We start from the raw sequence: 21,513 nt of genomic DNA on the forward strand, positions 1-21,513 counted from the left end.
CTGCCTGACGATGGGTAAGAGCACAGGACACACCAAGGATTGACCATAGAAGTTTAGTTTAGAATAATATGTCTAAACTCTTTATCTTTTTAGGTCAATATAAAAAACAACTTGATAACGTGGTAAAAAACCCTAAAGGAGCAATGACCTTACGTTGGCTGCGAGCCCTCAATTAGTGAGCATCACTGAACTGTTGACTACCACCTAGAGACTCTCCATGGTTTTTGTTGCCTCAGGGAATGTCCATCCATGTTCTGTGGGCTCTCACTGAGGTACCCCAGGGGTTGTGTTCTCTACGTGTGAGGCCCTCCTTGGGTCCAGGACTGTCCATGATGACCCTCTTTGGGTTGCAAACTCACTGTGAAAGACCCCACATGCGAGGTGGATTTTCAATGATAGAACGTACATGGGTGTGGGTTCGCAGTGAAAGATGGTCCTCTAAGGGGTGCGAGCGCTCATCAAAGGGCTGCCCATGGTCCGTGGAGCGTTAGTGATAGATCCTCTACTGGGAGACGCCCCTCTGTTGGCAGTAAAATTTAAGGGAAAGACTTTCCATGGGCAGTGGACTCTCAGTGAAAGACATTCCATGAGCAGTGGACTCTCAGTGAAAGACTTTCCATGGGCAATGGACTCTCAGTGAAAGACTTTCCATGGGCAGTTGGAACTCAGTGAAAGGCTTTCCATGGGCAGAGGACTCTCAGTGAAAGACTTTCCATGGGCAGAAGACTCTCAGTGAAAGACTTTGTATGGGCAGAATACTCTCAGTGAAAGACTTTCCATGGGCAGTGGACTCTCAGTGATAGACTTTCCATGGGCAGTGGACTCTCAGTGAAAGACTTTCTATGGGCAGTGGACTCTCAATGAAAGGCTTTCCATGGGCAGGGCACTCTCAGTGAAAGACTTTCCATGGGCAGAAGACTCTCAGTGAAAGACTTTGTATGGGCAGAATACTCTCAGTGAAAGGCTTTCCATGGGCAGAGGACTCTCAGTGAAAGACTTCCCATGGGCAGTGGACTCTCAGTGAAAGACTTTCCATGGGCAGTGGACTCTCAGTGAAAGGCTTCCCATGGGCAGTGGACTCTCAGTGAAAGACTTCCCATGGGCAGTGCACTCTCAGTGAAAGACTTCCCATGGGCAGTGGACTCTCAGTGAAAGACTTCCCATGGGCAGTGCACTCTCAGTGAAAGACTTCCCATGGGCAGTGGACGCTCAGTGAAAGACTTCCCATGGGCAGTGCACTCTCAGTGAAAGACTTTCCATGGGCAGTGGACTCTAAGTGAAAGGCTTTCCATGGGCAGATATGATGCTGTTCTCTGCTACGGCTTCACGCTTTCAATAGGGTGGTGTTTATAATCCTCCTGTTCAGAGGAGCAAACGTGCCAGACAAAGTCCTGACGTTGATATGTCTGATGTTTGACTGGCCAATTTTCTCTATTCGATGCCTATCACAACACAAGGCAGGAGGTGGTCTCAGAGCCTTTTGCTGGACAAAAATGTTGGGCCTAGCAAAAAAGAGATGTGCTTTATACTCTATTCCCACCCATAGATCCATGAAGTCTTAATGCAAAGATTCCAGAGGCGGAAACAAGTACACAAAATATAAACACATCCAGAAGGGACTAATGATTTTAGGACACTACTCTCAATGTATATGCTTTCACAGATGCGCCACACATGCATCATGCCACACGCAACCAGAACTCTGACTGCGTTGGAGTATGGATCCCAGTTATTGGGGACTGAGCCGAATTACCCCTGGGCAGCTGGTAGGTCAGTCCCCCCAGGCAGACAATAGTCACAAATTTAATTCAATTCATGACATTTAAAGAGCCCACAGCTACCTCCAGGGAGGTGTCCAAGGCGCTAGCGGAGAGCTCATGAAAGTGATGGGAGAACTGTAAGATTACACAACCATAAGAGAGGTTATCAAACAGAAAGGTTTTGAGATCGAGGTGGAAGACCGATCCCAAGGGGCTACAGCGCAGACTGATGTGGAGTCCACTGGGAGAAAATATTACAGGGTAGACCAGAAATGCATCAAACTGCTGCATGATGACACACCTTTCCTTAGGATGCAAGATCTTGCATTACAACCTAGACTGCACATTGTCTTTCCCTAGAATCCCTCTTTCCTTGCAGATAGCCACAGTCAGAGAGGAGACACACAGGCAGATCCCTTGTATGTAGTAAAATTGTAATATTCTTTCTCTAAATGTGCCATTGCAGTAATTTATGGGTCTCCCTGGTCCATCTTCTCCCGTAGGTGCTGGTCATACATCGGGAAGACAGGAGGCATTCAGGAGGTATCTCTTCCCGGGGGATGTCTGTCGAAAGGAACCATCCAGCATGAGCTGACCCATTCCCTGGGCTTCTACCACGAGCAGAACCGCAGCGACCGTGACAACTATGTGACCATCATGACGGAGAACATCTCGCCCGGTCAGTGTCACCCCCGGGCTCCACTTACCACTGAGAGGGAAAACTGAGTACAACTCAGATTCCTGATGGGCACACCTTGGCACTGATTTGAACACCTGATTGGTTCAGCTTAGGTTTGATCACAGATACCCGCCAACACACCCGTTCAACCAATCTGACCCCTGGTTACGGTGATGTAACCGGGTCTGCAGGAAGGGGCAGGAGACGTGTCTTGGTTTTGCAAGGTTTTATTTGTTGCAACAAATGATCGGTACAGGTCTTTCTGTTTACGACTCTCCTTGGAGATCGACTTCTCTCCTCTCGGGTCTTTCGGAGTATTCCCTCCTCCCTCCGACGGAAGGGGCTCCTCCTTCGGCTATGCTCCTTCAGCTCCGTAATGGCCCAGGCTCCACCGGTGCAGGGGAAACACAAACAGAGGCAAGTATCAGTACGCTACCTTCGTAATACTCGTAACAAGGGAAGGGGGTGTGAGGGAAACCGTAGTGCAGGCTTTGTCGGGTCGTGAAGGGGGGGGGCAGTGCAGGGTTCCCAGGGCACAAAGGGGGAAATTTAACGGAGGCTTTTGCCTTTCTTTTTCACCCAGCCCACGATACGGGTACGCACCTCTGAAAGCCACACCCCTCCTGGAGTGCGGCTGGGCGAAGCACGGTGTTGGCCTCCTGGCTTGCTCCTTTCCGCTGCTGGGCTCCCGTCCTCCTCTCCTGACGGTTCCTCCGATTCGATTGGGACACGTTGGCCATATGCCTCGGGCTCTCCACCTTTCTCGGCCTCCTCCTTCGCTGTCCCGCTCTCTCCGCTGTTCCACACCTTTCCACTGCTCCACGCTTCTCCGCTGCTTCCCGCCTCTCCACTGCTCCACGCTTCTCCGCTGCTTCCCGCCTCTCCACTCTTCCAAACTCTGTCCGCTCCTCCGGTGTAATAACACACCTGTGGGTTCTCGCAGCTGTCATTTATCGTAGGACGTAACTCCTCCTCCTCCATTCGGCTTCCCATCCATTTAAAGAGCCCGCACTCGTCCTCCTCGTCGCAGCTGTATCTCTCCTCGCCGGTCCACCTGAGGAGCTGCGGTGGCTGTGGAAATAAGAGGGGGGATCACACGTTATATGTTCGCGCCCTGCATCAGGGTGAGGGTGGTCCCCCTGGTTACAGGTGATCAATATTTGTTACTGTCACAGTCTGCTGTCCTTTTCACAAACGTCACCACTGCTGAGGGCATTAACTAGAGCAATGCTTCATTTTAATCTGTTTATTCTTTGCCCACATAAAAATTGCCTGGCATAGGATAAATTATGACTTGTGGTTAAAATGCATTTTCCTGAAATTGATAATGAGGATCAGTGATTGCTGCTTGCAGTGCCTGCTTCAGAGACACGGGGTACAGATTTGCACAGAAGTGTTCAGCTTGAGTCGCTGCGCTGCATCGTGTGAATGAAATTCTATGATGTGGCGCTACTCTGCTACCTCCCAGCGCTGGTGGCAGACTTTAGGCAGACATGCACCAACACAGGGACCCTTGCGCCATAGTGCTAGAATGTATGCGTTGTCTGAAGCACAGTCTTTGTGCAGAAAAGGGTCCCTTTCAATACAAAAACTAGGCTTTAAGACTTTTCCCACGTTGTAGGTGTGCTGAACCATGCAGCAACACGCAAAGGGGGAAAAACAAGGAGAAATGAAAATATTGCACCCCGGTACACTTGCATTGAGGAGGCAGAGCATTTTAGCCCAAATCACTGTTTACCATGTTTTGTAGATTTGGATTTATGTCAAAACCCATGGGGGAAGGCGTAGTAACACCTGTGCATCACCCATAGAATGCCCCCTTGATGCAAAGTAATGCAAGGCAGCGCAAAGCATAACTTTTTATTACTTAGGGGGACAATTCAACTCCTATCGCGATTAGCTTTGGATTGTAAATTCCACCTGAATAGTTTCATTTGGGTTTGAATTAGAAAAGTAACATAAACCCGACACAAAGCATGCGTTGTTAAGTGGGCCCGGGGCTGGTTGGGATGTACAGCGCCTTGAGCACCACCCTTTCTTACTCCACTATCTCACATACAAATAATGGTGTTTCTTTCTACAGTTTTTTCATTCTTCGATTGCATGGCTTCTCAAAAAGCCTCCTCTGTATTCCCAAAACTGCATGAAAAACTCCCCTCTCCCTTTCATTGGACTGACTATCTCCTTATTTTTCATATTCTGCATGTCTCCTCTCTCTGAGCACAGCCTACTTTACGTCACAAGCATGTTTGCCTTAATCTTTACTATTGCATTTCTGTGAATGTCCTCATTTTCTACCAAATTTTCAACTAAATCACCTCTTTCTTGAAAGTCATATCTGCAAACTAATAACACCTAATTTCGCTCAGACATTAATCCCACAAATCATCTCCATGAACTCACATACTCCTTCCACCTCCCAAATGAGCACCCCTAACCCCAGATCATTGTCTCTTCCTCAAAGAAACTGGAGTAAATGCTTGGAATGATTTTCTTGAGAGCACAAGATGTATCCCAATAACCAACAACCACTGGATTAACCATTCGGCCTTGGGTGCCTGGAGTAGTGTGCTCCCGGCATAAAGTGCTGCAGGTCTTCTCATGAATAGTAAGCGCTATAAAATGCAGCTACAATTCAGTGGTGCTCTTCATTAAATAGGATTTAAATTTAGAATTTTACAACTCCATATCACATATTGAAGCGATTAAACTCAAATGCATGCTTTTCGATCTTGTTCCCGGGACCCGATTTGACCCCTCTCCCCCATGTTCCATATTCCACAGCATAGCCATTAGACTACTCCTAACCCCTGCAATGACACATGGGGGCACTGCCCCCTGGTGAGCTGGGACCTTCTCTTTATTGGAATGTGCCATACCAGGCTCAGTCCTCACTAACTCATCTGTACCGTCTGCTCATCTCAACAGACAGCATCGGCAACTTTAACAGAGAGAACACCAACAACCTTGGCCTGGAGTACGACTACGCCTCCGTGATGCACTATGGGATGTAAGTCTCCGATGCGCAGCTAAGAAGAGATTTTCAATTTACAACTCTGATGAAAGGCTTTTATATCTAGACAGTGACTGATTTAGATTTTGGCAGAGAGGGTACTCATTTGCAAACATGACTGATTACCCTCTCCACCAAACCCTAGGACCACCCGCTTCATTTCAATATGGGCAGACCGTAAGTATCCTGTTGACAGACCTCCTATTGGCTCTGTTGATGAAATACTTCCTCTGGCAGCCCAATGGAGTAGCAGCCATCTGAGGAATGGCATTACAATGCCTGCCTTATTTAGGGTGGACGGTGTAATATTTGTTTTTCCTCCTGTCCATCATCATATGGAAAAGCCCAACATTGAGGGACAGGAAGAAAACAATACTGACCCCCAGAACCTGGGTAAAAACCTTTAGTAACTGCAGTAATGATGGTTTATTTAATTATGTAGAGATGGCTGCTGGGCCGAGGTCATGGCTATAGTTGGTGATGAAGTACCGTCGGGATGGCATTGGTAATGTCCTCCACCATCCCTATAATCCTCCGTCCATCAAACCCTAATTCACACCCAGTGATTCTGATCACATTCTAATGTGATCTTTTTAATTAGCGCTGAGATTGCTGGGAATGGGAAGTAGAGGGTGGTCTTTATTTCACCTTTGATTAGGGAACAGCTGTAAGATGATGATGAGGGTAAGAAAGTGAAGTTGAGTCATAGCTGTGTCAGTGAACATGATTGGTTAGGATCGATGCTCTGTATGTGAAGCGGGGCACAGAATGATGGCTGGGCTGGGGAACGTGGGCACAACAGTGTGGAACTGCCGTAGATGATGAGGGTAAGAAAGCGAAGTTGAGTCATGGCTTTGCTGGTGAACAGCATTGGTTGTGATTGACGCTCTGAATATGAAGCGGGGTACAGAATGATGGCTGTGTTGGTGAACATGATTGGTTAGGATCGATACTCTGTATGTGAAGCAGGGTCCGGATTGATGGCTGCGTTGGTGCACATGATTGGCTTTGATTGATACTCTGTATGTGAAGCATGGTACAGGATGATGGCTGTGTCGGTGAACATGATTAGTTAGGATTGACACTCTGTATGTGAAGCGGGGTACAGGATGATGGCTGGGTTGGTGTATATGGTCGCCACAGTGTGGAACTGCCGTAGATGATGAAGGTAAGACAGTGAAGTTGAGTCATGGCTGTTTCAGTGGACATGTTCACGCAGAGTAGAATGTCCATGGATGAGGAAGAGTAGTACCATCTTGGCTGTGTTGGTGAACAGCCTCGATTAGGATTAACGGTCTATATGTGAAGCGTGGTACGGACTGATGGCTGTGTCGGTGAACATCATTGGCTATGATCGATGCTCTGTATGTGAAGCGGGGTCCGGATTGATGGCTGCGTTGGTGCACATGATTGGCTTTGATCGATACTCTGTATGTGAAGCATGGTACAGGATGATGGCTGTGTCGGTGAACATGATTAGTTAGGATTGACGCTCTGTATGTGAAGTGGTGTACAGGATGATGGCTGGGTTGGTGTATATGGTCGCCACAGTGTGGAACTGCCGTAGATGATGAAGGTAAGACAGTGAAGTTGAGTCATGGCTGTTTCAGTGGACATGTTCACGCAGAGTAGAATGTCCATGGATGAGGAAGAGTAGTACCATCTTGGCTGTGTTGGTGAACAGCCTCGATTAGGATTAACGGTCTATATGTGAAGCGTGGTACGGACTGATGGCTGTGTCGGTGAACATCATTGGCTATGATCGATGCTCTGTATGTGAAGCGGGTACGGAATGATGCCTGGGTGGGTGTATATGGGCACCACAGTGTGGAACTGCCATAGATGATGAAGGTAAGAAAGTGAAGTTGAGTCATGGCTGTGTTACTGAACTTGTTCCCATAGAATTGAAAGTCCACATGTGGGGATGGAAAGGGAACGTTGTCTGAATTGGTGAACAACTCGGTTTAGAGTGGAAGATCCATTGCTGATGAATCGCATGAGGATTGGTACCTCAGTACTAAAGCCACCCTCTGTCACAAGAGGAAATGTCATGAGGCTACACTAGAGACATTTTTCAAATGAGTCTTTTTAGGATCTGTGATGCTGAGTGTGAGTGAGGGCGGTAAGGGGGGCGTGTGTTGCCTACATGGATTTGAGGCTCATGAAAAGGAGAACTGAGAAATTTTAGACTGAGCTGGGCAGGATCTGTTGGAGGCTAGTTCTAGAACAACATTGAGATTGAGTTTAGATATGCATCATTTTATGCAACACCAAATATTTGACCCTCACCTGTTCCTGCTGTAGACTCAGCTGGACTTGCTGTAGAGTTCTATCTGTGAATAATGTGTTATAATGGTGCATACACTGTGGGCTTTACCTGTGAAGTCTTCCTTTCCCCAGGTATGCTTTCACTACTAGAGCTGGACAGCCGACCATCGTCCCCAAGCCAAATCCAAACACAGTCATCGGACAGAGATATGGGCTTAGCAACCTGGATGTTTCCAAAATCAACGCCCTGTACCAGTGTGGTAAGGAGGGCATGCCTGCAGATAGATACTGAAATGTCATAGCAGTCACAGCATCTTTTCCTCGTAGGCAGTAATATTATCTTTTGTTATGATTCCAGCTCAACTTCCACCATTATCATCCATCATGGAACATTTTAATGTTGTTAGTTAATTTGTGGAGCGCACCCTTTGAACTTAATTATTATTTTTAGGTGCCAGTGTCCCTAACTAACTAGTATAAAATGCCATATACATGTAAGTGCTGCAAAAAGAGAACACAAGTGGAATGTTGTAAGGCTTTCCTAAAGGTAAGCGGAGTATTTCTATTCTTAATATCCAGGTGCAGGCAGTACATTCAAAATCTTTGGCCCAAATAGTGGGGAATCTGCAGTTTCCCTTTCCCTCAATGTTAGTACTTCCAGCATTGAGAAGAGATAAACCACAGGACCCTGGGTTACAGGAGGGAACGTTTCTAATGATTTTCTCCCAAAAAACAAGCTGATGCTGTTCCCTTGATGCACTTGAGAACAACAAATGCGTTGTTGAAGATAATGACCTTAGGATAGGGCTTTTGGATGGGTACCACTGAAGTCTAGCCTGTTGATTTGATAATGGTCTTTTGGATAGCGCTTTTGAAGGGGCACCACCAAAGTCTAGCCTGCGGATAAGATAATCACCTTTGGATAGGGCTCTTGCATGGTGTTGGACTTGGCCCGCAGGGCAGGTTCACCCCTAGACTTTTTGCCTTATTTGTGACTTGTGTTAGTGATTTTTGGGTCTCGGCGCACTTTCCCCTGAGTCCCAGAGTGAAAGTGCGTGCGTGTAGCATGGCTGGCCTGCCCTCCCATAGGAATGCATGGGGAATGTGTGTGTCCCTGGTAGTTCCTGATGCGTGGGGAGTGCAGGCTCGAGTTTGGTATGCTTAAACTCGTGAGAGTGAATGCTGCAAGATGGTGTCTGCGGCATGTATGTGTCTAGTTGGGAAGTGCTACTTCTGGACATTGAGATATGTGTGCAGAGAGGGTGCTGGAGCGTGATTGGCTGGAGCTGGCTGGCATGCCAGGCTCCAGGAAGTCTGGATGGGTCTGCCCGGTGGTGAGTGGGAGATTAGCATGAGTGATGTGTGGGAGGAGTGTACCTGTGTCCTGGATAGGCTGGGTTTTCCCCACACAATGCTGGCTCCGCCCCCCTGTGGTGTGTCTAATGACCCTAGCCTCCCCAGTGAATGAAATGGGTGGTTGGGCCATCAAGAGTGCTCCAGAACCAGCTGCGACTGGTTTTCCCCCCACCCTGCACATTGTAACAAAGATTTACTGTATAAAAAAGGGGCTGTGTCCCCACTGAAAATGTTCTGCTTTGGAATCCTGCCAGAGGGGGCTTTTGCTGCTGCTGGGGCCAGAAGGACCGCCACTTGGGGAGTCTCCCTGCCTGGAGACCCAGTGTGCTGGCTCTGGCCCAGCCTTGCCCCCCTGCCTGCCTCCAGCCCTGCTGGAGCCCTGTCCTGTCCTCCAGTGCTGGGGAGCACTGAGGACTTCTTGCCTGAGAGCGCTGCTCTCTGCCCTTCAGCGCTGGGAGCGCTGGAATTCCTTGTCTAGCGCTTGAGAGCGCTGCTTTTGACCCGGTGGCGCTTGGGAGCGCCTTTTCTTAGAGGCTAGCGCTGCTAGCGCTTTGAGAGCCAGCCGGTGCCCACCCGGCATCAGCACAAAATTGCAGTGCCTAGCGAGTGCCTACCTCGCATTATATTTGTTTTGGCGGCGCGGGTGCCACCCGCGCCTTGCCGCTTTGTTTTGGCCGTTTGGTGTTGATCTACGAGGGAGCCCACTCCTCGGATCATGGGAGCCCGCCTGCCTGCCTGAGAAGCAAGCCGCCGCGCTGCCCGCGGCGACCCGGAAGTGGAGAGACGGCCGTCCAATCACCGCGCGGCCCGGGAGAGTCAACCCGGAAGTCCCACCCCCGCTGCAGAGCCGAGAAGCAGCCTGCCGAGGCTCCCCGAGTGGAGAGGAGAGCCCCGGGACCAGCGGGAGAGACCCGCCTTCGCTGGAGAGCCCAGCGCGAACCCGGTGAGTGCAGGTGCCTGCAGAGGAGGGGGGAGCGTCGGGACACATTGCCGGTGTCCGCCCCGCCCCCTCTCTGTAGCGCGACCTCGCGCCTGTAGTTATTAAGAGCCAGAGAGGCTCTTAGGGGGCATTTTTTGAGCGATCCGAGTCCCCAAGAGGGGGACTCCAACCCGAGCCTAAGAGAGGCTCCAACGAGAGAAAGCACCTCCGCGTTCTTGGAGCCACGAGGTGCCCCGGGGGCACCCGTTGCGTTAGAGCCCAGTGAGGCTCTTAGCCAGCATCATTGCTTTGGGTCCCCAGAGAGGGGGACCCCGCAGCCCAGCGAGGCTGCACCCTTTTGTTGCTGGGGCCCTGAGAGGCTCAGCAGCCCCCCTTACTGGTGTAAGAGAGCCTGAGAGAGGCTCACCAGTGCCACAGTGGTGGTTCTTTGAGCCCAGAGAGGCTCCAACTTTGCGCTAACTTTCCCTGCTCCAGTTGCCCAGTACTTTGTGGGCAACTGCCACGTTTAGGCCCTGACATTGGGACACCGGGACAGTCACAGGTGGTGACTGGTGAGTTTGGCGCAATTATATTTCCCCTGCACCTCTGAATGTATTGTTGATGCGTCATGTGCCTTTACACCTCTGAATGTTACGGCATCATGTGTTTTGCTTTTACACCCCTACAGGTAGTGTGACGTGTAGGTGGTTGTTTTTCTCCCTAGTACAGGTGGTGCTAGAGAGGCCCTGTTACCAGTGATTACTGGTTGTATGCTATTACTGAAAGTATTGCTTTATTACTGAAGGTATTGCTAAAGTGCTATTACTGAAAGTATTGCTTTATTACTGAAGGTATTGCTAAAGTGCTATTACTGAAAGTACTGTTTTATTACTGAAGGTATTGCGCTATTACTGAAAGTATTGCTTTATTACTGAAGGTATTGCGCTATTACTGAAAGTATTGCTTTATTACTGAAGGTATTGCTAAAGTGCTATTACTGAAAGTATTGCTTTATTACTGAAGGTATTGCTAAAGTGCTATTACTGAAAGTATTGCTTTATTACTGAAAGTATTGCTGCTAAAAGTGTTGATACCCTTGACAGTGGTCCAAATGGCCCTGTCCTGTACAAATATCCCTTGTAAATTCCGCCCGTGTCTGTTGGCACAGTGTAACAAGATGTGTGTTTTATCTGATGTATATTTATTCTAATACAAAGGCTATTTTCATATAACCTTGTGTGGAGTTTTCCTTTGTGGTGGGCCTTTGGTTGTTGTTGCTGGGGTGCGTGCGCAAATACTTAACTTACATCGCCTCCAAGTTTAGCCTTGACTGCTCGCGCCACGTTACCTAGAGGGCGAGTGGGGGTTGCCTTGGTGTGTGACTCCCTTGCCCTGACCCTTGGAAGTGGCGATCCCTGATTGACCTCGACGCGAATCTTGGCCGGCCAGGGTCCCATTTCCAACATTGGTGGCAGCGGTGGGATAAGGATTTGTTTTTGCGTTGTACCACAGTGGCAACTGGCCACTACAAAGCTCTGCATTTTAGATGACCACATTTTAGGGATTATTGTGTTTTTGGTGAAGTTCCATTATTTCTTCTCCTGAAGAGTGTCATTTGATAATTGTGTTCAGTACATTTGTCCCCCGCCCTGCTTCCAGAGTTTGGTACCTGTGTCACATGTGGTCAGGTTGAGAAGTCAGGGGTGGTAGAAACTGCCTTACCGATCCGAGGGAAGGGTGTGTGTGGATGAATGGTGTGTTTTCCTGGACGCATGAGTGAGTTCTTTTTTAAGGAGAGTGTGGAAGTTTTGGAATTGTGTACTCCTACTTCAGATTGCAAGATCCCTTGTGTTGCACGTGTCTGTGAGCATCCTGTCAAGATGGAATCTCCTTTTAACCTTTGTGGCCTGTTTAAGTACAGTGTGCATGAGTTGATACGGTTTTGTGAGGAGAGAGACATCCCAGTGAGTGAGTCAGACACCCAGTCCAAGCTTAGGGATAACATGATCCTGTGGCAGAAGAGTGACTGGGAGCGTGAGCACAGTGAGAGGGAGAGGGCCCGGACCGCACACCATAAGGGTGGTGGGTCTGAGGGGAGCCCTGAAGAGTCTGATGTGGAGAGTGAGTTTGACAGTGGCTGGGCGCCAGCAGAGAGCGAGGACCCCATAGATAGGGAGTCCCTTGCTGGGTCCAGTGTCAGATGTAGCACCCCATCCCTTTCCCTGTCCCTAGAGGAGTGGGTGGATAGGAGAGAAGAGAGGGAGCACCAGCTAGCCATGGAGAAGCTCAGGTTAGAGCATGCCAGAGAGATGGCGCAGCTGGGTGTGAATGAGCGGATTGCAGAGGCTGAGAGGGCCTTGGCCAGGGAGAAGAGAGCCCTAGAGTGTAGGTTATCCCCTGACCGCAGTCATAATTTTCTGGATCCCCCAGGGAGGGTTGAGTCCAGTGGTGGCAGCTATTTGAATCTCAGTGCAGAAAGTCCCAGTTCCCAGAGTAGGGTACCTGTTTCCCCAGAAGAGGAGTATAGGTTGAAGTTCAGGGGCAGTAGGAAACTGTCTCACCAGTCTTGGGAGGATTTTGCAGGGGACTGTCAGTGTGCGCTGATTGAGTGGTTAGAGGTTCCCACGGGACCTGATTATGACAAACTGTTCGATATGATTCTCAAGGAGCAGGTGCTCAGTCGTTGTTGGCCGGAGTTGCGGCAACACTTGTTGAGGTGTGGAAACATGGATCCTTGGGAACTTGCAGGTGAAGCAGACCACTGGGAGAGTGCCAGAGGTTCTGTAGAGTCATTAGAGAGTGAGTCCAACAGTAGTGGTACAGGTATCTTCCAGCCCAGCGTGGTGGAAGAGGCTCAGTGTAGCCCAGCTAGGTCCCAGTATAGTGAGAGGGGTGGAGGGGCTGACTACCTGGCTCAGTGGAGCAGGAGTCAGTGGGTGGCTGAGAGCCCCCAGAGGCCCGAAGCCCTATCTCAGAACCTGGGTGGTTTCTTGAGGGAACACCAGGTTAGGGACCTAGGCTGTCCTGTTAGTACACTTGAGGAGGATCTCCTAGTGTCTAGGGAACCTGGAGCGTCTGTAACTAGAGCTCCAGGGGTTCCAGTGTCCGGCAGTGCTACTCCAGGAGGGAGTGCACAGAAGTCTGAAGTGAGGAGTGATTGGGGGATGAGTTTCCCAGTGGATGCACCAGTGGACCAGGGACTAGCCAGTTGGGCTAGATCTTCTTGGGGGGACCCGGGTGGCGCCACTTCTGGTCTGGGGGATTTTTGCGCACTGTCAGGTGGACAGGAGGCGGGAGATCTGCGCCAGGCAGACAGTCACACGACACATGGGTCATGTGTCAGCCTCAGGGGGATTGCGTGTGAGTCCCCAGAAGTCCTGGAGTGCCAGGCAATTATTCCACCAAAGGTTTTAGACCGGAGGTTGGGAGGCCAGGTTCAGGTTCTTTTTTTTTTTTTTTTTTAATATATATTTTTTATTTTTCTTTCATTACACATTGTATCACATATATAATACATACATTATAAATTTGTTGAATGATAAATTTTAAATTAATACTTAACCACATCTGGTTTACTGAGCCTCTCTTATTATAAAATACAAAGGAATAGTACAAAAAAATAGTACAAAAAAAAAATACTTTCCATTACTCACTATCCACCTGGACTTGTGATTTACAAACATTTATATTTCCTAGCCCAAATTTAAAACTCAAACATAGCTATAATTCCATGGTCTCTTTCCATTTTGCAATTGGCTCCCAAATTTTTAAACCTAACTTTCTTCCCCTTTTCCCCCTGCGTGAGTATATTGCCTTTTCCAAATTATACATACTTAATAAATTGGAAAGCCAAGTTTGCATTACTGGAGGGGTTTTGTCCAGCCATGCTCTTGCTATTGACAGTCTTAATACTGCTGCGGCAATAAACATAAATTCTTTATAGATATAATCTTCCCCCATATCCCTTCCCAGTAATATTAGCAGCGGTGTCAATTGAACTCGTATTCTTAAAGATTTACCCATAAATTCTTCTATGTTTTTGATCAAAGTGTGTAACTGGGGACAGGTGGCAAACATATGGACAATATCTGCATCTACAGCATTGCATCTAGGACAGGTGGTACCAGTCGAGCCTCCCCATTTAGCTATTCTAGCCGGTGTATAATACAATGAAAACAAAGTTTTATAATGTTGAGATTGGAGGGGGCCCGAACATAAGATGGTACGCCCCAGATCAAGTGATTCCCCAAAATTTTCCATTTCTCCCCCCAATTTTTCAACCCATTTACTACTATATTTATCCAAGTCATCCACCTTCCCTTTTGCAAGACTTGCATAGAAAGATCTTATCGTACACTCCCCTCTTAATACTATTTTTTCCAGTATTTCATTTCGACTAAAACCTGCTGCCCCCCCCTGCTTGTTGCAGAGAAAACTCCTTATCTGTAGAAATTTAAAAAAATCCCTACTTGCAACACCATATTTTCGGGTTAATACTTCAAATTGAACAAACCCCTCTTCCTCCATTAAATCCCCGATCTGTATTATCCCTTTTTGCTCCCAACCCGCCATTATTAAGTCAGAGAAGACTTCCACCGGGAAAGACTTGTTCTTATACAGCCTGATGTACCTGTTATATCTTCCTAGGTGCGCCTTTTTTAAGAAAGCATTCCACACCTTAACTGCTGCTTCTACGGTCTTAAATTTAGTCCTTTTGTAGTACCCAAATTCTACACAGTTTAAAAAACTATTTTCTGTCTCGGTCCCTAGGACTGCAGAATACACTTCCGTGGACATGATAGTAACTCTTTCATCGACTCCACCACCCCCGATTAGCCCCTGCATGTACTGCAATGCTGTTGCCATTTGATACAATCTGAAGTCAGGGGCCCCCCACCCCCCTCTTTCCCTTGGGAGGGTCATGTACCGGTACGCACGCCGGGTCTTCCCATGCGCCCAAATAAATCTGTTCAATACATTCTCTAACAAATTAAACCATTTAACATCAAAAGTCAAAGGAATAGTTCTAAAAAAGTAGAGAAATTTGGGCAATATCAGCATTTTAATTACATTAGAGCATCCCATCAGGGAGAAATGAAGGTTATTCATTCTCTCTAAGTCATTTTTTACCTTTAAGATTAAAGGAGCCATGTTGCTCTCAACTATTACTCTCAAATCCGCAGATAGTGAAACCCCCAGATATACTGCCGAGCTAACCACTCGATTATCCTCGCACCTAGCATATGCATTCTTTATAATTTGCGTTTTGGCTCTGTTCAGACTATACCCAGATATCTGCCCAAACATGAGGGCCTCTGCTTCTACTTCTTTTATCGCTAAGGTAGGATTTGATGTTAAAATTACGACGTCATCCGCGTATGCTAGTGTCTTCACTATACAATTATTTACTTTTATTGGTTGTATATCCACATTAAATTCAAAACGCCGTAATAACGGCTCTAAATATAGCGCAAACAGTAAGGGCGAGGAAGGGCACCCTTGCCTGGTCCCCCTAGCAATACTCACTGCAGCTGAAAGCCCTCCATTCACACTAATTTTAGCAGTGGGTGTGGTATACAAGGCCTTTATAGCTTTTATAAACCTATCCCCTATACCACACCACTTCATAACGTACCACAGATAATCCCAGGAGACCCTGTCAAACGCCTTCTCCGCATCCAGAAAAAGCGCTGCGACAGGGTCTCCTAAGACATCTGCGGCATTGAGGATGGTAATTACAGTCCTGACGTGTTGGGTTGTCCCTTTCCCAGGTATGAACCCGTGTTGAGTAGAGGTTACAAGTTGTTCAATATTTTTTGCCAATCTCTTTGCCAATATTTTTGAATATATTTTTACGTCTGAGTTCATCAGTGTTATTGGTCTATAGGACCCTGGTGCTTCTGGTGGCTTGCCTTTTTTTAAAATAACGATAATATTAGCACCGCCCCAGGACTCTGGAATAGATACCCCTATTTGTGCTTGCGCCAATGTGTAGAACATATCTGCGAGTAACACCTCCCTAAATACTTGGTAGAATTCGATTGGTATTAGGTCTGGTCCTGCTGCTTTCCCTGCTGGTAAGCTTCCAATGGCAGACTCTAATTCTTCGAGGTGGAAAGGGCCCTCCATGATCTCTCGATCTTCTTCGAGCAAAATCGGAGGTAGAATATTCGTGAAATAATTTTCAATATTTACCGGACTTGCTATGTCCTCTGGGGTATATAGATCTAAGTAGAATCTTCTAAAAACTTCCCTTATTGAATTAGAGTATATTACCACGTTCCCCTGCTCATCCCTTATCTCCTTTATTGTTGCTGCTGCTGTTTTCTGCCTAGTTCTTATTGCTAATACTTGCCCTATTCTCTCACTATATTCGTATGTTGTTGCCCTTTTCGTAAGATAATTATCTGCAGCTTTCCTGGCCAAACCTTCAACAGCTTCAGCTTTCAATGCTATGATTTTAAATAAATGTTCTTCCAGTGGAAGCTTCTGTACAATAGCCCTGCTCAAGCGGTCTTCCTCTCTTAGTAACTCTTTTTCTATTCGTTTTCTCTTCTCACTTTCCCTCTTCTCTCTTGCCAAAACATAGCTCATAGTTTCTCCCCTTACTCCAGCCTTGAACGTGTCCCACACCACCCCTGGGGATGCTGTCCCTCTGTTAACCTCCCAGAATGATTGTATCCATGGAACCATATGCTCCCTATAAGTAGAATCTTTTAGCAAAGCTCTCTCAAAAGACCATTGCGAGGGTGTTCTTTGTATTTGGGTAATTTTAAGCGTACAGATCAGCGGACTATGGTCCGAGATAACCCGTGGGAGTTTTTCTATATTCAGACCAGGAAGTAGGGTAGTAGACATTAAAAAGTAATCCAGTCTGACCATTACTTTATGTGGTGAGGAGTAGAAGGTACTCCCATCCAAGTGGGGGTGTAGCTTTATCCATGGATCAACCAAGGCATTGTGGGCCACCATAGCGACTAGTGCTTTATATACCTTCTTCTTCCTCCCCCGATATGACCCCCCAGAATGTGAAAAAGAGCTCTCTGGATCATGTATATTAAAATCCCCACAACACACTATAGGTTCGGGCCACTGAGCCAACTCAATATCTAAATATTGGAATACATCTGGGTCATCTTCTGTAGATCCATAAACTGAAACCATAGTTATTGTCTGTCCCATAAATTTAATTTCCACGATCACCCATCTACCCCATTTATCTTCCTTCTTCCTCACAATAATCATGTACCTGCCTTTCCCCAAAATTGCTACCCCTCTAGTCCTGGTACCCTGTTTAGTACTTGCAAGAACCTTAAATCCTAATTGCTCCAGAAGATAATTCTTACTCCCTTCTATATGCGTCTCTTGCAGACAAATTAAATCAACACGCAGGGTTTTTAAGTATGCCGCCACTTTCATCCTCTTATTCATATCATTGAGACCACAAACATTAATTGTTGCTATTTTACACACCATTGCAGAAAAGTGGATGAATGTACCTATTGAGACCGGTTCTTTTTGAGCTCATCAACCAATATATAAAAGTCCCATATAATCTAATCTGATGACAATGTGTTAAATCATAAATTGAATCAAAAATTGTAGTTACTGTTTTTTTCCCCTCCCCCACCCCCTGGACCCACCCCCTCCACCCCTTGCCTCCCCGCTCCACTCCCCTCCCCCCTCCCCCCTCTCCCCCCCTTTCTACAGGCAAATAGGTCAAAGAACCTATGCGTGCCCGCCTTAGGTTGCGCTAGTCGCGTCCCTCTCTCGCTTGAACATTCTTTGCATGCTTTACTGCTCTTCACCCTTGGCCTTCCACCAGTGATCTGCTTGCAGTGGTTAATATAAACCCCAGCTCTACCCTTCCTTCTTCTTTTTCATCTCTTCCAGAAATAGTTGTGCTTTAATTTCAGATGTGAACATCCAAGGTTTACCCCTCACGATCACCTTAAGTCTAGCTGGAAACAAGAGGTATGCCTCCACCCCTAAGGCCTGGAAGGGGGAGATCATCTGCCGTAGCCTCTATCTCCTCTCTATAGTGGCATGACAAAAATCAGGCCTGGCAAAGAAGGTTATGCCTTCAAAAGTCCTCCTATTATCAGGTCTGGCCTTGCTGATGATCTCTTCTCTAAGCAGGAAGTTTCCTACATTTATTAGAATAGCTCTTGGGAGGTACCTCTGTCCATCACCCCCTTCCCCCCCTACGTCGCCCGGGCCATGGGTCTTCTTCACTGTAAATGGGTACCTGTGTGCCCTCTGTATCTCCCTATCCCACTGCCACTGGGATTCAGGGAAAGCCCCCTTCAGTAAATTAACCACGAATTGCCTGACGTCCTGCCCTTCTGTCCCTTCTGCCACACCCAATAGCCTGACGTTATTCCTCCTCTGCCTGTTTTCAAAATCCTCCATTTTCCAGGACATGTCCACCGTTAGCTTCTCCTGTTCTGATTTAAATGTCTGCCAGCTTCCAATGTCGTCTTCCAGTCTTCCAGTACCTTCCTCCACCTCTGATACTCTGTCTGCTATGCCTTCGTACAGCTTGTTAACTTTCCTCAAAGTGTTCTGTATTTTCTTTGTGGCCTGTCTTGCTCTACGCGATTCTGCCCTGGCCTCCCCTTGCATCTGTTTGAGGATGGTAAATACATTTTTAGAAGAGTCCTGCTTAGGGGGCGGGCCACCTGTAGCTCCCTCAACGCACAATGTTGTACTAGCGTTATCTTTATCGTTAAGATTATCGTCCTCCTGATAGACCTGCGATGTTGCAGAGTAGTCCCATATCAGTCGTTTCTCTGTGCGTTCGGGAAGACAAGATGTCTGACTCCTTAACTTCCCGCGTTTCCTCCTCATTGTAGATTCTTTTCCTGAGGTGGTGTAGTCTGATCCAGACAGATCCTCATCTTCCTCCTCGGAGCTAATCTCTGTAGAGCCTGGTGAATCAGAGTCCTCATTTACTGAATAGAATTCTGGTTCCACCGAGGCACTGTCTCCTCCACCCATAGTCTGCATATTTTGGATGTTTGTATTAGTTTCAAGGCTAACTCTGCTCCCCCATGTACTGTCCCGCTGTTTCAGGACGTTCATTTCCTCCTCAACGCCTAACAGTGCCCCGAGCATATCAGCTGTCGTGTCTCCCGTTCCTATGGCCGGGTTAGGGCCCCCTGTAATGACCCCTTCCAGGCTCTCACCTCTGTCTTGTAGACATCCTTCTGCGTTAGCCACAAGAGCCTCGGAAGCCTCGAGGGTGATACTTTGATCAGAGTTCTTTGCCGGGGCCGGTCGTTGCTTAGCAACCGGCGGCTCCGCGTCTCTCATGCCTGCAGCAGCGTCCATTGCGTCCTCGAGGACGTTGCCGGGCAGAGCCGCCGCATCGGTTGGGATCTTCTGCGGGAGCTGCTCTGCGTTCCTTGCAGCCAGCACCTGGACCAAGGTAGGCTGCCTGAAGACTGTCTCCCGATTTTTACTGCTCTCCTCCGCCGTTTGCCCACTCGCGCTTTTAACTCCTATGTACGGCTTCCCCCGCAGTTCTCCTTTTTTCGCCCCGGCTTTATCAATCGTGGGAGGGGGAAGTACCTTTCTTATTGCTCCGGTGCCTTTCCCCGCGGGGGTATGGCCAGGTTCAGGTTCTGCCTGACCTGAAGGGTAGGACGACTGTAACCAGTGTCCTGACCGGTTCTTCCAGAGGAACTTCTCCAGTTGGGAGAGGGCAGACCTCTGGAAGGGGGTGCAGAGGGTGGGAAAGCCCACCTCTGACCCCGGTGCAACCTGAGGGGTTAAACCCTAGGTTGGAATGGCATTCTGGGTGTCCCCCTCGCATGAGGAGGAGGAACCCTAGGAGAAGAGGTAAGGGGAGGAGAGCCTTCCCTGAGACTCCTGGTCCACCTGAGGTTGTAGACCAAAGGCTGGTGAACCAGTGGCAGCCTAGTCCTGTCTTGAAGACAGGGAGAGTGGAGAATGGACACTATGTGCCAGGGGTTACTACCCCCCGCTCTGCGAGTGGGCAAGGACCGGTGGCACCTGGGTGGCCCAAGGCCTGGTCCTGGCCGCGGACAGCTGAGGAGTACCAGTGGGGTAGCCCAGTTGGTCCTTACAGTAGCTTTAGAAGGAACCCTAGGGGTTCACCGTAGCAAAGAACAGGAGAGTGTCCCAGCAGTGGCGGGCCTGCGTCCGTGTTCTATCGCCCCAAGCAGGGAAGTCCATCACGGTGGTGATTGTTCTCCCCTGCGTTTTGGCTGGAAGGGGGTTGTGTTGGACTTGGCCCGCAGGGCAGGTTCACCCCTAGACTTTTTGCCTTATTTGTGACTTGTGTTAGTGATTTTTGGGTCTCGGCGCACTTTCCCCTGAGTCCCAGAGTGAAAGTGCGTGCGTGTAGCATGGCTGGCCTGCCCTCCCATAGGAATGCATGGGGAATGTGTGTGTCCCTGGTAGTTCCTGATGCGTGGGGAGTGCAGGCTCGAGTTTGGTATGCTTAAACTCGTGAGAGTGAATCCTGCAAGATGGTGTCTGCGGCATGTATGTGTCTAGTTGGGAAGTGCTACTTCTGGACATTGAGATATGTGTGCAGAGAGGGTGCTGGAGCGTGATTGGCTGGAGCTGGCTGGCATGCCAGGCTCCAGGAAGTCTGGATGGGTCTGCCCGGTGGTGAGTGGGAGATTAGCATGAGTGATGTGTGGGAGGAGTGTACCTGTGTCCTGGATAGGCTGGGTTTTCCCACACAATGCTGGCTCCGCCCCCCTGTGGTGTGTCTAATGACCCTAGCCTCCCCAGTGAATGAAATGGGTGGTTGGGCCATCAAGAGTGCTCCAGAACCAGCTGCGACTGGTTTTCCCCCCACCCTGCACATTGTAACAAAGGATTTACTGTATAAAAAGGGGCTGTGTCCCCACTGAAAATGTTCTGCTTTGGAATCCTGCCAGAGGGGGCTTTTGCTGCTGCTGGGGCCAGAAGGACCGCCACTTGGGGAGTCTCCCTGCCTGGAGACCCAGTGTGCTGGCTCTGGCCCAGCCTTGCCCCCCTGCCTGCCTCCAGCCCTGCTGGAGCCCTGTCCTGTCCTCCAGTGCTGGGGAGCACTGAGGACTTCTTGCCTGAGAGCGCTGCTCTCTGCCCTTCAGCGCTGGGAGCGCTGGAATTCCTTGTCTAGCGCTTGAGAGCGCTGCTTTTGACCCGGTGGCGCTTGGGAGCGCCTTTTCTTAGAGGCTAGCGCTGCTAGCGCTTTGAGAGCCACCCGGCATCAGCCCGAAATTGCGGTGCCTAGCGAGTGCCTACCTCGCATTATATTTGTTTTGGCGGCGCGGGTGCCACCCGCGCCTTGCCGCTTTGTTTTGGCCGTTTGGTGTTGATCTACGAGGGAGCCCACTCCTCGGATCATGGGAGCCCGCCTGCCTGCCTGAGAAGCGAGCCGCCGCGCTGCCCGCGGCGACCCGGAAGTGGAGAGACGGCCGTCCAATCACCGCGCGGCCCGGGAGAGTCAACCCGGAAGTCCCACCCCCGCTGCAGAGCCGAGAAGCAGCCTGCCGAG

At 48.8% G+C, this 21,513-nt stretch overlaps 1 protein-coding gene across 1 annotated transcript in view; it reads left to right on the top strand.

Annotated features, from left to right (window-relative positions):
* The window catches only part of LOC147725059 (embryonic protein UVS.2-like), a 62,089-nt gene that overhangs the window by 20,960 nt on the left and 19,616 nt on the right, over positions 1-21,513 (top strand). Inside the window, exons 6-8 of the mRNA XM_086918155.1 lie at positions 2,264-2,439; positions 5,368-5,449; positions 7,853-7,980. Of these exons, the coding sequence (XP_086774281.1) occupies positions 2,264-2,439; positions 5,368-5,449; positions 7,853-7,980 (386 nt within the window). The remainder of the gene's footprint in view (positions 1-2,263; positions 2,440-5,367; positions 5,450-7,852; positions 7,981-21,513) is intronic.

This window comes from Lissotriton vulgaris, chromosome 4_1 (genome assembly GCF_964263255.1).
Source record: "Lissotriton vulgaris chromosome 4_1, aLisVul1.2, whole genome shotgun sequence".
Taxonomy (NCBI): Eukaryota; Metazoa; Chordata; class Amphibia; order Caudata; family Salamandridae; genus Lissotriton; species Lissotriton vulgaris.